The 15,125-nt window shown below is 33.2% G+C and overlaps 1 protein-coding gene across 1 annotated transcript; it reads left to right on the top strand.

Annotated features, from left to right (window-relative positions):
* Positions 1-3,001: 3,001 nt before the first annotated feature.
* LOC134728353 (prostaglandin reductase 1-like) lies at positions 3,002-14,092 on the top strand. Its single transcript, XM_063592951.1, has 9 exons — positions 3,002-3,260; positions 3,663-3,708; positions 5,580-5,639; positions 6,229-6,390; positions 7,349-7,466; positions 9,630-9,782; positions 10,426-10,531; positions 12,200-12,318; positions 13,635-14,092. The coding sequence occupies exons 1-9, from the start codon at positions 3,155-3,157 to the stop codon at positions 13,743-13,745; spliced, it is 981 nt and encodes a 326-aa protein (XP_063449021.1). The 5' UTR covers positions 3,002-3,154; the 3' UTR covers positions 13,746-14,092.
* The last annotated feature ends 1,033 nt before the right edge of the window (positions 14,093-15,125 follow it).

Raw genomic sequence — 15,125 nt, forward strand, 5'->3', positions numbered from 1 at the left:
TTCAAGGTTCATAGGTCAAATGTTTAGCTTTCTTGGTTAATGTTAAGTTTATGTGACAATTGTGGTAATAAAGCTTTATAAATAGGACTATCAACATAATATCAATGATAAGTAAAGAAGGCGAGACATTTCAGGGTGCACACTCTATTTAAGGCTTCACTTAGATTTTTAATTTTTTTTTTTAGTTGTTCAATGATCTTGAAGATGTTTGGGGAATGCATATTGTATGTAGTCTCTTCAGTGATGCCATTTGGATAATCTCAATAGATCCTTTAGATATCTGCCGATACCACTTGTATTTGGCAATGCACAAGGTCATGGGTTTTTTCTGTGATTGTTAATGACGTCTTTACGTCTTTACACTAAATCCGTGTGATGTTGGTAGTGTATTAATTTATACTTTAGTCTTAAATGCATGACTTTTTCACTAGTTGTTATTGGTCTTGATCAATCTGTCAGTAAATGCGATTACTCTCATATATTCTCAATCTAAGTAAACTATAGATCTCTGAATTTGTTGTACTACTAATGTAGTATAACGAATTCAGAGATTTATATTTTGCCATGATTAGATTGAAACCTCCTTTATGTCTTTTTGTTGTAGGGATGTATGAATCTCAGACACTTGTCTAAGATTTGTTTAATGCATACCTTAATGTGTTATACTAAGGTGTATATGGAAAAAAATCTGAGACACGTGCTTGTGCAGTATAAATACACTGCCACGTTCGGTCTGGGTTTTTTTCAAAGTTGGGAAAAAAGGAAAGACCTTTTGATTTTCTTCTGATAATAGGATATTTCCCCTTCCATAATTTAGGGTGCTTTCAAAGCTGAATATTTGGTAATAGTTTTGCTCATTGTTGAAGGCAGAACTGTGACATGTAGTTGTTAACATCTATGTCATCTGGTCTCTGGTGCGTAGATAGCTATCGCATAGACAATTATACAACATCTTCTTATTTCAATATCATTGTTAAAACAACAAAACACCTTATGTTTATGGAAATTTGCAACTAAATCTGGGTTGACACCAATCATGGGTGTACAGAATTTAATGAAGTAAGCTACGAGACATGTAAACAAAATATATGATTTAGTGTAGTTAATGAAATAATAAATCGCTTTTTAGCAGCCAATTTGGTTCAATTTTGTTAATAAAAGCAAAGAAACATCACTGATAAATTATTCACTTGCAAGTGAAAAATTCGACCTCGTTGAATTCATGTGATAAATTTAACCCATTAGCTAAAGATTGGTAAGTCGTGTACATCTATTAAAAGGAAAAGAATGTCAACATTGAGTGAAACAAAGGTTAACCATTTAGTTGACTGATTCAATCAACAAAAAATTCATCCCATACAGATAAAAATGATGACTAACTTATTTTTCAACTTATCACATGAAATCAAACAGACAAAATAAATTGCCAACTAATCACCTCAAGTCAATCATCATTTCTTTATAAATAATTTACAAGCAGTGTAAGGGAGGTAATCAAACATTGTTCTTCAAATTGATTTCGATTACCTCCCTTACACTGCTTTTAGTACTTTAACCGGAAAAAAAACTTGTTTTCGCCTTTTTTGCCCCTCATTCCTAAATGGTTTGAGCCATTACCCCTAAAGTTATTCAAAACCATCCCTTTGTAGCTGAAGACGCTGACGACGACGACGACGTGATACAAATAAACGACCATTTTTTTTTTTTTAATTTTGCGGTCGTATAAAAACTGCAAAATTTCTTTAAAATTACCAATACAGGGGCAGCAACACAACAACAGGTTGTCCGATTTGTCTGAAAATTTTCAGGGCAGATAGATCTTAACCTGACAATCAATTTAACCCCGTTAGATTTGCTTTAAATGCTTTGGTGCCGAGATGTAAGTCAAAATCTATGCTCTGTTTTTAGCTATGGCGGCTATCTTGGTTGGGCGGGCGGGTCATCAGATACATTTTTTTCAAATACGACATGTGTTGAGTTTTTCTTCATTGGCTAGAGGTATAGGGGAGGGTTGAAATCTCAAAAAACATGTTTAACCCCGCCGCTTTTTTGCGCGTGTCCCAAGTCAGAAGCCTTTGTCTTTTGTAAGTCTTGTATGATTTTTCATTTTAGTGTCTTTGTGTATAATTCGGAGTTTAGTATGACGTCGATTCTCACTAAACTAGTATACATATTTGTTTAGAGGCCAGCTGAAGGACTCCTCCTGGTGCGGGAGTTTTTCGCTGCATTGAAGAGCCATTGGTGGTCTTCTGCTGTTGTCTGCTCTATGGTCGGGTTGTTGTCTCTTTGACACATTCCCAATTTCCATACTCAATTTTATTTAACTGTCTGTAGATTCGTAGCTTGTTTTGTCCGTTTGTTCTATCAGCGTTAATTCTGTTTAAATCATGCACCTTGGAAATATGTTATTAAAGTAAAAAACAGAATGGCAGATAGTGTCAAATGTGAGAATTTGAGTTAAATCGGGGAACATGATTATAACAGCCGGTGTTTAAAATTCATTCATCCGATGAAAAATTCATACGAGTAGTTTCCATTTCATATTTGCAATATCATTGTCGCTGCGTATTGTCATATTTTTTCAGAACATTTACCTCTTGCTGAGTCACCCAAGAACGTGTGTACTTGAATTGGTCCAAATTTATGTTGTTTTAACCAATATCTTACTTTATAAACTTGTTTCAAGGAAATGATTGCTAGGACTGCATGCAATTATCCTCTACCTACCAAGCTACAAATTGCCAAATATGAGAGAACACGTGTAAAGGCTGTGGATTTTCAAAAAAAAATCCATATGTTAAGTATTGAATCAAAACAAGGATACACAATCCTTAAAAATAAACAATGCCATGTATGTATTGATTGTTTCATTCTTACTTATACTACACACATTCTTGATTGTTTAAAAATAAACATGTATGTAAGGATTGTTTAAAAATATATATGTATGTAGTGATTGTTTAAAAATATATATGTATGTAGTGATTGTTTAAAAATATACATGTATGTATTGATTACAAATCAAGTACCCGAGGTCAAACCATATCTAATGTCAACACTGATAAGGTATATATAGGGTTAAATTTTAGAACAAGATTTAGTTGCAAAATATAATTTGGTTGAGCTTTAAGATAAAATAAAAAAGAAAGCGAAGATGGTTAAAGCAAAATCTTGGAAAATTGCAAAGCTATTTAATGGAGTGCCCAAAGATGAAGATTTACAGCTGGTGGAAGAAGACTTACCCGGGTTAAAAGACGGAGGTAAGTAATACGTACATATAACTCCATTCAGTTCTCAGTAGACCGGCATGTAAAAAACTAATGTCACTGTCTCATTATCAACGAATTCATTATGTATCATTAGTCTCTACTTTGACAGTGTACAGCTTCCTTTACTAAATGTATTAAAGCAAACTATGGGGGAAACAATGAACAAAACTGGATATTTTTTCCGTTTTGTCAGTAGAGATTTAAAAATTTATATGGAAATTTTTGATGATAAATAATTTTTTCTCTCTCTCTTAATTACATTCGCCACATTTCCAGACACCGTTTTGTCAGTAATGTTCGTTGCTTCATCCACTACTATACATGGTTCGCTTCTCTAAATAAATAGCCATAATGCAAATAAAATATTTCATATAATCTCACATTTTATTTCAGAGATGTTGATCGAGGCTGTTTATCTGACTGTTGATCCATATATGAGGTACTTTCTTTTTTTATCACGAACAAACTTTTAATTAATGGCATTTCCTATTTGTCCGGCTAGCCGGATTAATTGTACTGGGACTATTTGTTCGGCTTGCCGGAAGAGTAGTGCGGTATCTGTTAGTCCGGCTAGTCGAATAAATAGGAATGGGACTTTTTGTCTGGCTATAGCCTATTTGTTCGACTAGTCGAATGATAAGCACTGTGACTTTTTGCCAATGTATAGCCATCATTTGTGGTGGGACTATTTTTCAAGTTATTCAGTTGAGTATTGGTGTATCCATTTTCTCCGAATGCCTTGATAAACCCATAAAAATGGCTAATGAAATGATTTATTTCCAAATTTTCTATACACATTGGGGTTTTTTTGTGTAAAAAAAAGATATCCCTGTATGGTTCATACTCCTCACTAAAGACCAAATCAGATAAATTTATCTATAACAATGATTAGCTTTAGTTTTGAAACAGACTCTTTTGTGATAACGGCGGAAGAGGAAGAGGATTAACAGAAATAATTATGAGCAAAACCAATAAGATAACTATTTACTTCATGTGTGTAGGTTTCTTCCCTGTTCAACGGAAGAGAAACAAACACAGGAAAACTTAATAATTAACATTGTTGAGTTTATCTTAAATATACATTATATTCTATAAATACTTTTCTTTTCAATACAATTTATTGAAAAACTCCATGTCCGAAGCAATAAATATAATATTGAAAATTTAGAACTAATTACAGCCGATATCATTGAGTGTGTAAGGAAACTTTAAGGTAAAATTCTTGGTAAGCTTTCTTGCTAGCTGAACCGTGAAGTCATTATTAGGTAAGGTATACTACCCTTCTTTCAAAATAGTATAGTCTTACAGACAGACGGATAAGTTATCTGTCGGACTAGTCCGATCTTAAAGGAGGGTAGTTAACCTAACATAAACATTACTTTACAGTTCATCTAACAAGCAAGCAAACTAAGGATTCCACCTTTCCCTACACACTCAATGAAATCGACTGTATTAAGCTATTTATTTTTATAAGAAACTTGCAGCGCACCCTATACCACTTAAACATAAACTTCTAAAAACGACCGATGCATATGATATTTGTTTTCCAGTTTTTAGTTTTCCAACCATAATGTATTAATTAGAAATAAGAACAGATGAGATAGTTAACCGGTATGGACCGAAAGTGCCAAAATTATAAAACTGCAAGGTCATTTAATGACATTTAAAATTTGATCACGAAGGTCAAGGAACACTATATTTCCCAAACTTATACATGCTGAATCCAAAATTATTGTATATCTACAAAAACTGATTGCTTTCTCTTTTGCAATATACATAATTAAATAAATTAGATGTTAGAATATCATGACTTTGCGATTTCATTTGTCATTGAATCCCTTTTATAAAATTGATCTTTATTTGAGTGCATGCTATTGAAATTCTCGTGTCAAGTTATGAAAACTGCAAAATTTATCACAGTGAACATCGAAACCTTCGTTTTCAGCAATGATCACAACATCAATGATTGGTAACACAATGCCACGTGTGATAACGCAAGGCCACGTGATGCTAAAGATATCATTTCGCGCACATACATGGTGATAAAGCGGCATGCACATTGCAATGGCCGGGATTTTCCTCACAAAAAAATACCAAAAAAATCAAGGGAAAATAAAACTGTTTCTTTGTGTCTCGTCACGTCATGTAAGGCCCCATTGGAATGCCAATCACATGTAACCCCAAATCTAACAGTAATCGAGACTTTTTGTCAAAATAAACGCTGAATGTTATTTTTTGTGTACCGTCTTAAAAACTTAAATATGTATATATAATTCTATTAATAAGTAAAAATATGATTTCTGATTTAAGAGTAATGTTAGAAACAAATGGAAAAGTTGGAGATACAATGATGGGTGAACAAATATCAAAGTAAGTAAATATAAAGTTTGTCAAATAAAACAAGAATGTGTCCAAAGTACACGGATGCCCCACTCGCACTATCATTAACCATGTTCAATGGACCGTGAAATTGGATCAAAATGTAATTTGGCATTTGAATTAGAAAGATCAAATCATAAGGAACAGGTGTACTAAGTTTCAAGTTGATTGGATTTCAGCTTCATCAAAAACTACCTTGACCAAAAACTTTAACCTTGAAGCGGGACAGACGGACGGACGAACAGACGAACGAACGAAAAGACGGACGGACGCATAGAGCAGAAAACATAATCGTAGGTGGGTATAAAAACCAATAGTAATTTCCTGTCAAAACGAAAATTTTATACATTAAGCCGTCACAAAGAGTTTATAGACTTTTCTACATACAGCTGATTATGTAAATCACATCTACGTACCTTACTTACTTTTATATACCAAGTAATTTATATACATGTACAAGAAATGCTTGGAAAACGTTTCTTTATTTCGTGATTATTCAAACATCTTTAATTGAAATAATGAAGAGTCCTGAATCAAATTTAAAATTAAATTCCTAAATTGTCATTTGATGATATTTTAGAGTGGTTGAAAGTAAAAACAAAGACTATCCAGTTGGGACAATAGTAAGAACTCACTCTGGATGGAGAAGTCGTACCATTGTGTCAGCAGAAGCTTGCCGCAGAATGCCTGAACTTGGAGATTTATCATTATCCACAGCTCTTGGTGTAATGGGCATGCCCGGGTAAGATAATGGAAATAATTTTCTCTTTATTTATATTGTAGTAACACAAAGTTGTTGAAATTTTAATAAGAACACACACCATATTTTCGGATGCAAAAGTTGCAAATAAATTGTATTGAATACAAATTACTAAAAAATGATTAAATTCTGGTCATTGGACTTCAATTGCAGAAAATGCAAGTCCAAAGTATCTATAAAAACTCAAAATAACAGCAAAAACACGTTCAATTCAACTCAGGGTTGTTAATATTACAATCAAACTAAGTTAACATGTTTTGTCACTTTTATTTCTAAGTATTTAATATAAGAATATTACTAATCCTGCTCAAAACACTTGGCACAAGACAAGACGAATGTCATTGAAATAGGGCTAGTTTAATATTTAAACAAGTGAAATGATTCTTGGTGTTAGAAAGAACATATTAAATTGACACGCATTTAGATAATACCAACATTTTATCGTTGTATCGTACATGCATGAACGAAAGTTGGATAGTTAGTTACTGAGAAACATTTTATACTGATATAAAAAATTCTGTTATGGGCTAACATTTGGCTGACATAATCGTTAATAAAAACTATAGTATATTTAACAAGACTGCAATTCTGAACATGGCAATTAAAAAAACCTGTAAAAAGCCTATTTAACTACATTGTACTTTAAAACAATGAACCTACTCTTCGTGAAATTACATTGCATTGAAAAGACTCCTTGCTTTACTATTCATCTTGTTCTTTTGTACTTCTGATCCTGTTCATGCAATGAAGAGAGCGGCATTTTGGACAAATGGCTGAAATCCTTGCAGTACTTCAAATGATTGATACGTAAAAACAGCCTCTTGCAAAGCCGCTGAATTCTATAATCACTTTCCTGTGCCATCGCGATCAAAGTTTTTTGAATGACAAATAAATAAAATAAACCATACATTGAATAATATGTTAACAACTTTTTTCACAGTATGACTGCTTTTTTCGGTTTCCTGGAGATATGCAGTCCTAAAGAAGGTGAAGTAGTTGTTGTGAGTGGGGCAGCTGGCGCTGTTGGTAGTTTGGTAGGACAAATCGCTAAAATAAAGGTAAACTCAATTTGCAGTCGTATAAGTCAGTCGCATATTTTCCTCAATAAATTAGATTTATAAATAAAAGTGAGACGAAAGATAAAAGATACCAAACGGATTTATAAGTACCCTGCATGCCACGTCATCTGCGTGTTTGTTACTTTTCGTTTGCTTTATTTTGATCTGATGTGTTAAGCCCTTTTCAAGTGATTTTTATTGTTTGTTCATGCAACACCGTTCAATGTTATAAGGATTGGGCTCCTGTTAACATATTTAACCCTGCCACAACCTGTATGTGCCTATCCTAAGTCAGAGCCTGTAATTCAGTGGTTGTTGTTTGTTGCAGTTTTCACATTAGTATCTCGTTCATTTTTTGTCGAGCCTGCGACTTTTGTCTCAGAAAGCTCGACATAGGGATAGTGATCCGGCGGCGGCGGCGGTGTTAGCTAACTTCTTAAAAACTTTATATGTTAGAAGGTAGAAGACCTGGATGCTTCATATTTGTATATGGATACCTCATGTTACGAAGTTTCCGTCAGTCACATGTCCAATGTCCTTAACCTCATTTTCATGGTTCAGTGACTACTTAAAAAAATTTTTTTTTTTGTAATGTTAAATTCTCTCTAATTATAAGTAATAGGATAACTATATTTATTATGTGCGTACCTAGCAAGGTCCTCATGCCGGTCAGCAACTTTCACTTGACCTCGACCTCATTTCATGGATCAGTGAACAAGGTTAAGTTTTGGTGGTCAAGTCCATATCTCAGATACTATAGTCTACTATATTTGATGTATGGAAGGCATGTAAGGTGTACATGTTAAACTGGCAGGTGTCATCTGTGTTTTGGTCTGTTTTTCTTATACTGTATGCCATAGTTTTCCTATATTGGTGGTATAGAATGATTGTAAGGTGTACATGTCTATCTAGCAGTTGTCATCTGACCTTGACATCCTTTTCATGGTTCAGTGGTCAAAGTTAGTTTTTTTAGTTTTGGTATTTTTTTCTAATACTATACGCAAAATGTCAACTTTATTTGGTGCATGGACATATTTTATGATCTTTGTCAGTCGCGCAAGTTTTATTTGACCTTCACCCCATTTTCATGGTTCAGTGGTTATAGTTAAGTTTTTGTGTTTTGGTTTTAAACTATAAGCAATAGCTATAGGTCCTCTTAATTTGTTTTTGGAAAAAATCGTTAGCTGTACATGCCTGCCTGGCATGGTTCATCTGACCTTGACCTCATTGTTATGGTTCAAAGTTCAATGTATAGTTTTCTTGGTTTTTGTTAAGTTTATGTGACATTTGTAATAAAGCTTTATCCTTAGGACTATCAACATAATATCAATGATTAATGAAGAAGGCGAGACATTTTAGCGTGTGGACTCTTGTGATGACATAGATCGAGCTTCTATTCTTTTCGTTGTTTTACATATGCCATTTCGATGTCATTAATAGCTGATTATACTGTATGAGATTTGCTCATTGTTGAAGGTCGTACGATAACCTATATTTAATCATGTCTATGTTATTTTGTCTCGAGAGTCGTCTCATTGGCTCTTTTACCAGATCTTCTTATTTTCATACGATCATGTTTATCTGCATGCTCTGAAAAATCGACTTGCTCTGATCTGTCCAGGGTACTGCTGTTTGAATTCGACCTAAAAGATTCTAAAACTGCAACGGTCGATGAGAATGTAATACTACATATATAAGGAAATCAGAATTCGAAAATATATTTGAAACTACATCAGACAGACCATGAAGATAACTACTCCGACAAAACAGATGCACAAACAAAGAAAATCAACAACTAGTAAGACACGTTTTATATATAAATTAACTTCATACACACAAACATGCAGTAGGGTAAAGCTGCCTAGTGCCTATAACAAAAGTTAACAAAATTTAGTGTGTACCAAGAGTATATACGGTGAGTGTATTTTATTTTTACTTAACAGTATAACAAAATGCTGTTATTGTAGAATGTTCTTTCTTGCCACCAATACTGACATGAGGTTCGGATGTCATATTACCCAACGGTTAAAAACCAATGCCGTCTTTTCTCTAAAATGAAATATCATTGGATTGCCAAATGTCTGTTTTATAGATATTTTTTTATTTTCTGTCAGTTTGCGGGACGTCGCAATTGTTAATTTTTTTGTTTTTTTTGTTTTACAGGGTTGTAAAGTTATAGGATTTGCAGGAGACGAAGATAAATGCAAATGGATAAAGAGTTTAGGATTTGATTGTGTTTACAACTATAAGAAGGTTAAAATTGACGATGCTCTGAAGGAAGCCGCACCAGAAGGTGTAGACTGTTACTTTGATAACGTAAGATACATTTTAGGGTGAATAAAACTATAAACTTAGAAAATAAAAAAATAAAAAATAAAAAGATCCGAAACGGAAAACATAAAACAAATAACCTTTTTGTTTGTTGTATATTCAGGAAAATACACGTGAATTAATTTTGTATGGAGTAAAACGTGGAAACCTATACTACCGTAAATGATACCAAACATTCCTACACACTAAGTCAATTTTAAGTAAGTCATTATCGGGGGAAATACTTTTAATTTCTTTTACATGTATAGTGAGTCATGAGACTTTAGAAAAAACATCTTACTTACGAACGTGGTTAAAGTAAATATTTATATAGAAGATCATCTTCGCTAGCCAAGGGTTACGATCCACTCCCGCTCTCTTCACTTGAAGAGAGCGGGAGCGGATCGTAACCCTTGGCTAGCGAAGATGATAGAAGATAGAAGATGCCAATATTCACTAGATATTTTAGTGACTTATACGTAGATCGAATAACACAATAAAGTATATGTGTGTACTAACTAGCATATGAACAATACTATCTCATTTATATGAGCTCATGACCATGTATGAGCTACAAAGATGAGGTTTTAGTCGTGAAAAGTATATACAATGCATTATTCTCTATTTTTACTATTTCTTTTCATTTTAGGTCGGAGGAGAATTTACATTAAGTGTTCTAAAAAATATGAAACTTTTTGGTCGGATGTCAATTTGTGGACAAATATCGCAGTACAACGCTACTGATAAATTAAAAGGTATCATAACCACGAGTAGATAAATCTAAGAATACCCTCGATACAATATACGTCTAGGTGGCACGGTAGTTTTTCCTGGCCCATAAGGGATAATGATAGCCTTTTTAGAATTTTCACGGTAGTATTTCCTGGCCCATAAGGGATAATGATAGCCTTTTTAGAATTTTCACGGTAGTATTTCCTTTTCCTGGCCCATTAGGGATAATGATAGCCTTTTTAGAATTTTCATCACTTTCTAACACTGCAAAAAATTTGCATTCACAGTTAACTGAAGTACTTTCATTTTAATATTCAGAAATGAATTTGAATGTGTATCATGACCGTTTACTTTTTTTTTTAATATTCAGAAATGAATTTGAATGTGTATAATGACCGTTTACTTTTTTTTGTTGCTATTTTTAAAAACCTAAGGCCACTAGTGCTTTTAGGTCTTTTATTATGCAGTGAATACACAATTTAAAAAAATTATCAAAAAATCATTTTCATCTGTTCACATTTTCTACAAGTGATTCATCCCTCAGTTTGGGAAAGTATGTTCAGTTGATACTGTATTGTTTTCAATCACACTGTTCAGATACATTGACTTAGGGGTACAATCTAGTCCTATAATATAAGACTCTGGAGGTTCATATCATTTACATTCAACGTTTTTTATCGGATATTTTTTTTTACTATCAATGTTGAACCCCATAGTAAAAAAAAATATCCGATAAAAAACGTTGAATGTAAATGATATGAACCTCCAGAGTCTTATATTATAGGACTAGGGTACAATCAAGAGCAACCTGTAAATTCTGGAATGCAAATACAACCGTGCCGCCTCTAAGGATAAGCAAACCTGATTTCCATTTAGATTATATCACTTACCCAACAGACAACATGCCTAAATTAATCTTTCTTATATAGAGTTTGGATACATGGAAACGGTATCATATTACATACCACGGTGTGCATGCAAGATTATCTATAATGACATATATTGTTATTTATGTTTTCCATTTACACTAAGCATGTTTGAAATGTCTTTACTGAACGGATTATGCACACATTCCCACAATGCATAATAGACTAAAGCACGTAGAATTTATTAACTATATGTTCATCTATGAGTAAAAACCAATATCGCATAGTAAGCTATAAAATGCCACGAAATGGGGAATAAAACTCAATGACAATGTATCAAAGTTCCGACATGTTCCAAATACTGTAAACCAACTTATTTTCGCGGATACTATAATTCGCGTTTTACCCTTTCTTGACCACTTCGCGGCTATTTAATTTCGCGACTATCTTATTACGTAATGAATATAAAAAAAGAAGATGTGGTATGATTGCCAATGAGACAACTGAAGCTTATTAAGGAAAGATCAAAGATTGACATATTCGCGACGATTTATATTCGCGTTTTTTTTCTATTCGCGAAAGTCGCGAAAATAAATCTCTCGCGAAAATAAGTTGGTTTACAGTATGGCATCAATACAACTTCACATTTTCATTCACTTAAATTATTAAGACAAAAGTTTTCGAAAAAATAATTATATGCAATAAAGATATAATACAAACAAATCATATAGTATTTTGACACTTCCAAGAACTTATTTGGAATGTAAAGACAGATATTGCGACATAGAATACGATGACATTAATGTTTAAATTTTGTATCCATAGCCGAACTACCATTTCCGATGATATTGTTTAAGCAGCTCCTAGTTCAAGGGTTTATTGTCACGAGATGGTATCCTAGATGGGCAGAAGGAGAGAAACAAATGTCACAATGGATCAGAGAGGTAAATAAGTAGAAGACATGTTCGTTCTTAGAGTTTAACATATCCTCATCAGGTATGCTCGACCTAAACATTTGAAAGCCAGTAACTGTGATGCGTAAATACGCAGCAACGTAAGCAGCAAAAGTACCAAACAAAATATAACCTGAACAGAATAGCCAAATTCATCAAACTTGAAAAAAAGAAAGTCCCTAAAAAAAACACTCTAACAGGCTTACAATTTGGTTGCTATTTCTAATTTCAAATAACTTTAAAATGCATGGATGTGCTGAGGTTGTAGTAGTGCACAAAAAGATGAATGCAATTGAAATGCAAACAACATAAATTATAGATAATCTGCAAAGTCTACAAAAGATTAAATAATGACCTCGATATGGAAATCGTTCAAGGTTTGGCTGCGGTTTTCAGATTAGAAAATATTAATGGACAAAAACAAATCGAGAAAATTAGTCAAAAAAGATTATTTGGAGTGTTAGCATATAAAGAATACATTCCATTCTCAATTTTATAATCATGTGTAGATAAATATAACAAAAAGAGAATATTTGAGTGTTTAAATTCTAATAATATAGATTTAAAATTTGATGTTGAAACATAAAAATAGAGATTTAAGAGGGTGTCACAGTAAAATATAAAGAGAAAAAATAATGTACTAACTAAATACAATGTACTTGTAAAGAAAAAGAGAAAATGGTATAATTCGACAAATCAAAAATAAAGAACAGATTTAACACTTTTGTGAATATGACACTACAAATTTGCCAAATAGATTATTATGCATATGACTCGAACAATAACATAGCAGCACAAAAATTTAACCAAACAAGCAAAAACTAATAAAACTTCAATCGATTTTTTTTTACAGAAGAAAATTCTTTTCAAATTTATATGAAACACGAAGATGACTAAAGTTGTCATTATCACCAAGCACAAAACAATCACACGAAGAAGATAAAAAATATATATAACAGCTTGAATTAATCTATCCATACCGATTTCTTGTTACAACTGATATAAACAGAATCTATATATTTACATAGTCTGGCCTCTTTTAATTGATTGATCGTTGGTGTTTTAACGCCACTATTAAGCGCCATTTTTGGGCCATTTCGTGGTGGTAATTTATTATGGGTGGAGGGAGCTGCAATGCCAGAAGTAAACCATCGACATTCAATAGGAAAACTGACAATTCTGGCCCCTTGATGTGGGGCCATTATTATTCAAAGTTTTGTTATGCACACCAGTTGCATTACACTCAAACCGGCATTTTCTAGACCTAAACATAACCGTGTAAAATATTTTATTTTTTTTTGTTTCAGGGGAAAATAACGTACAAAGAAACTGTAACAGAGGGATTTGAGAATATGTATACAGCATTCAGAGGACTTTTCAAAGGATCAAATACTGGCAAGGCCATTGTCAAATGCTGAAGTGAAGAGTGTGTAGAGTTATTAGAACGCATAATGTATCACCTTTTAAAAGTGTTGAATTTGCCGATTTCTGAAAGATATATTTCTTGTTCAGTACTTCAGAATCCATCTGTACTGAACCAAATAAAGGAAACAATATTCCAACTACATTTAAAAAAAAATCTCGGTGGAATAGAGAAACTTGACATTGTCTGCGAAGCGTAAATGCTTTCTGACTTTAATTCCCGGTGACATTTTGATCTGTAACATCACTTATTCAACTTCTACATATGAACAATGCTATGGTAACATGACATCTGACAGCCTACAATTATATTTATTATTATACATTAAAAAAATATGCATTGTGTGATTTATAAATAAGGCCTTTTTTTTTATATAGTATATAGATTAGACCGTTGGTTTCCCTGTTTGAATGGTTTTACACTAGTAATTTTGGGGCCCTTTATAGCTCGTTGTTCGGTGTAAGCCAAGGCTCCGTGTTGTAGGCCGTACATTGACCTATAATGGTTTACTTTTCTTAAATTGTTATTTGGATGGAGAGTTGTCTCATTGGCACTCACACCACATCTTCCTATATCTATATTATAAAAAGCGATTCAAGTTACAAAGAACGACAGTTCAGAGTCAACAGCAATGAAAATCCACATGTTAAATGTTATAACGATGCTATTATGGAAACACATTCATAAAGCAAAATCGAAACGTTTGCCTTTTGAATTGCATATATATGAAAATTGCAGAGACGTCTTTAGGGGAGGGCTCAGGGGCCAAAGCCCAAGTATAGATTTCATATATGTTATCACTATAAAAGTTGGTTTGCAAGGGCTCCCTGTTCAAATCCTGGATTAACACTTGCAGTGTGTACAGACATGTCCTACCTCGTCTATAGTTGACGACTATTAAATTTCCTTTTCTTATTCCGTTGTATTATTGGGTTGCTATTTCATGTTCTATGTACACATATCTCATTTCATTCGTTGTTTTAACGATAATTGACGCGGAGGAAGAGAATCATACCAAGGTTTACAATGCTTTGTCCAACGCCGTTCCTGGTAATTAAACAAGAATGTGTCCCCAGTACACGGATTCCCCATCCGCACTATCATTTTCTATGTTCAGTGAACCGTGAAAATATGGGAAAATCTCTAATTTGGCATTAAAATTAGAAATATCATATCATAGAGAACATATGTACTAAGTTTCAAGTTGATTGGACTTCAACTTCATCAAAAACTACCTCGACCAAAATTTTAACCAAAACTTTAACCCGAAGCGGGACAAACGAACGAACAGACGGACGGACGCACAGATCAGAAAACATAATGCCCATAAATGGGACATAAAAAGTGCTATTTTACAAAGGCACATTTGGCATGT

This window comes from Mytilus trossulus, chromosome 1, assembly GCF_036588685.1.
Source record: "Mytilus trossulus isolate FHL-02 chromosome 1, PNRI_Mtr1.1.1.hap1, whole genome shotgun sequence".
Classification (NCBI taxonomy): Eukaryota; Metazoa; Mollusca; class Bivalvia; order Mytilida; family Mytilidae; genus Mytilus; species Mytilus trossulus.